Source organism: Gavialis gangeticus, unplaced genomic scaffold, assembly GCF_001723915.1.
Source record: "Gavialis gangeticus isolate Ggan-Ray unplaced genomic scaffold, GavGan_comp1, whole genome shotgun sequence".
Classification (NCBI taxonomy): Eukaryota; Metazoa; Chordata; order Crocodylia; family Gavialidae; genus Gavialis; species Gavialis gangeticus.
Genome location: NW_017728996.1, coordinates 10,008,449 through 10,011,619, shown reverse-complemented (window position 1 = coordinate 10,011,619; position 3,171 = coordinate 10,008,449). Strand labels below are relative to the sequence as shown.

The 3,171-nt window shown below is 45.2% G+C and overlaps 1 protein-coding gene across 3 annotated transcripts in view; it reads left to right on the top strand.

The window, feature by feature from the left end:
* Positions 1 to 3,171, top strand: part of PGPEP1L (pyroglutamyl-peptidase I-like) — a 33,258-nt gene that overhangs the window by 20,247 nt on the left and 9,840 nt on the right. For all 3 annotated transcript variants that reach the window (XM_019504021.1, XM_019504020.1, XM_019504022.1), the window contains 2 exons: positions 1,696 to 1,812; positions 2,485 to 2,714. In XM_019504021.1, coding sequence (XP_019359566.1) covers positions 1,696 to 1,812; positions 2,485 to 2,714 — 347 coding nt within the window. The remainder of the gene's footprint in view (positions 1 to 1,695; positions 1,813 to 2,484; positions 2,715 to 3,171) is intronic.

Genomic DNA, 3,171 nt, shown 5'->3' with positions numbered 1-3,171 from the left:
GGACATGTACAAGTCCATAGGGCCAGATGGATTGCACCCAAGGGCTGGGGGAACTGGCTGATGTGGTCGCAGACCTTTGAAACTCATGGTGATCAGGAGGGGTCTCAGATGACTGGAAAAGGGCAAACAGTGCCCATATTTAAGAAAGGGAAAAAAGGAGAATCAAGGGAACTACAGACCAATCAGCCTCATGTCAGTCCTTGGAAAAAATCACGGAGCAGATCCTCAAGGAATCCATTTGTAAGCACTTGGAGGAGAAAAAGGTGATTAGCAACAATCAGCATGGATTCACCAAGGGCAAATCATGCCTGATTGCCTTCTATGATGAGGTGACTGGCTCTGTGGATGAGGGAGCTTCGGTGGATGCGGTGTACCCTGATTTTAGCAAGGCTTTTGATATGGGCTCCCATGACATCCTTGCAGGCAAGCTAAGGAAATACAGGCTGTATGAATGGACTGTAACATGGATAGAAAACTGGCTAGAGCATCAGGCTCAGAGGGTAGTAATCAATGGCTTAATGTGTAATTGGCAGCTGGTATCAAGTGGAGAGCCCCAGGAGTCTGTCCTGGGACCAGTTTTCTTCAACATTGTCATCAACAACCTGGAAGATGACAGAGTGCACCCTCAGCAAGTCTGCTGATGACACCAAGCTGGGAAGAGTAGTAGATACACTGGAGGGTAGGGCTAGGATTCAGAGAGACCTAGACAAATTGGAGCATTGGGTCAAAAGGAATCTCATGAGGTTCAACAAGGACAAGTGCAAAGTCCTGCACTTAGGATGGAGCAATCCCATGCACCGGTGCAGGCGGGGGGCTGACGGGCTGGGCAGCAGCTCTTCAGAAAAGGACCTGGGGGTGACAGTGAACAATAAGATGAATATAAGCCAACAGTGTGCCCTTTTTGCCAAGAAGGCTAACAATATACTGGGCTGCATTGGTAGAAGGGTTGCCAGCAAGTCAAGGGAAGTGACTGATTATTCCCCATTATTTAGCACTAGTGAGGCCACATTTGGACTTCTGTGTTCAGCTTTGGGTCCCCCACTACAGAACCGATGTGGACAAGTTGGAGAGAATCCAGTGGAGGGCAACAAAAATGGTTCAGGGTCTGGGGTATATGGCTTATGAGGGGAGGCTGAGGGAACTGGACTTATTTAGTGTGGAGAAGAGAAGACTGAGGGGGGGGATTTAATAGCAGCCTTCAACTACCTGAAGGGAGGTTTGAAAAAGGATGGAGCTGCACTGTTCTCAGTGGGGGGAGATGACAGAACAAGGAGCAATGGGCTCAAGTTGCAGCAAGGGAAGTTAAGGTTGGATATTAGGAAGAATGTTCTTACTAGCAGGGTAGTAAAACACTGGAACACGTTATCTAGACGGGTGGTGCAATCTCCATCCTTGGAGATTTTTAAGACTCATCTAGATAAAGCCTGGGCTGGGCTGGGCTGATCTAGTTGGGGCTTGTCCTGCTTTGAGCAGGGGGTTGGACTAGATGGTTCCTGAGGTCCTTCCAACCTTCATTTTCTACGATTCTGCGTGACCAGACATCTCTCTACCGACCAACGTTTGCATACCACTAGGTTAGGACGTTTCATGCCCCTTGTAGTATTGCTTTCTGAATTGGGCCAAAGTCTAATTTCCATAACATCCTCTTGAGCACACCTCAAGCTTTTACCTGTACCATTTTCTTTCTGTATACAGGAGCTGTCCAAGATGGGCCTCGGTAGTGACATAGATCTTCAAATTGTGCAACTGCCAGTGTCCTACCAAAAAACAAAGGAGCTTGTGTGGAAGATTTGGACGACTCTTCAACCACTAGTGAGTAACTAGAGTTGAATGTTTTTTTCTCTTAAAAGTGAAGAGTAGGGTGAGTGAAAAAACCCAATTCTTTAAGCTATAAAAAGCAAAAAGTAGCTTCCTCCTGAACACCCTTCCTTTCACATGAAAAAGGATTTTTCAGTGACTTGAAGGGACAGCAAGTGAGGCAGTAACTGTTCTGACGACAAGGAAATCTAGACAACCACGTATTTGAGAGCATTGTGGAAGTCCTTTCATCAGTATAGCGTCTATGAGCCACCAAAGATACCAGAATTTGAACTCTCAAATTGGTGCACAATGATTGCAGTTAACTGTAGGTTAAAGATGTGTGTTGTAAATTGGTGCAGTTTGAGATGCCTGCTAATGAGCAAAACAGGTGAGCTTTTGGGTAATGGAAGCACAACAGCAGAGAGATCTTCTATCAGATGCAGAAGATACATTTGTTTGCATGCACAAAAGTGAAATCCAGAGTCCTCAGCTGACTAGACAATACAAAATAATGAGAATCCAGTTCTGCTGTCACAAGAGGTGACCTAAGTTTCCTATAGGCAGGAGAGTCCCTGTCTTTGCACTAACACTTTACGTGCTGCAGGACACTCTGAACAAAGTGTTTTATACAAAAAACGGTTCTCATTTTAATTTCTTCTCATTTACTCTGACGGCGGCGAACAGCTTACTGTTCACATTGGGCTTGCTTCCTCCTCCAAAGCAATCATCATCCTTGAACAGTGTGGGAAGAACAAAGGCTACAAAGAAAAGGATGTTTGTGGGTATTGCCCACAAGATGGCTGTTGTCTCTTAGATGGCCCAGAGCGGATTGACTCTACAATTGATATGAAAACTCTCTGGAAAACTGTAGCTGTGGAAGGGATTGACATCCTCTTCTCCCGAGATGCAGGAGGGTAAGTAAGGTGGGTTAAGAGGTCACACAAAGCATGAGGACTCATTTCACCTTCAAGACCCAAAGGACAGACTTCCTTCTTCAAATAGCACAAAAGACCGACTTTATGAGGAATTAACAGGATGCTAGCATCAAATCTAAAGTAAAATCTAAATGTTGTAGAAGAAAACTTTCATGAAAAGGCCAGTAGGGATTTTTTTCCATGAATCTGTGACTTCCAATAAAAACTAATCTTCACTCAAAGCATCCTCTAACAAACTCAGAACTTCATGGCACTGTTTGTACAGGAACAGAACTAGAAAGTAGACTAGAAATCTTCTTTCAGTGTCCAAACTGAGGGAGAAGAGTACCCAGCAGAGGACACAGTAATTGGCTACAGGTTTACAGTGTGGCTGCTCACACCCAGACTAGACTAACCCACTTGCTCAGACCCACCCCACATCATTCAGGTGAACCCT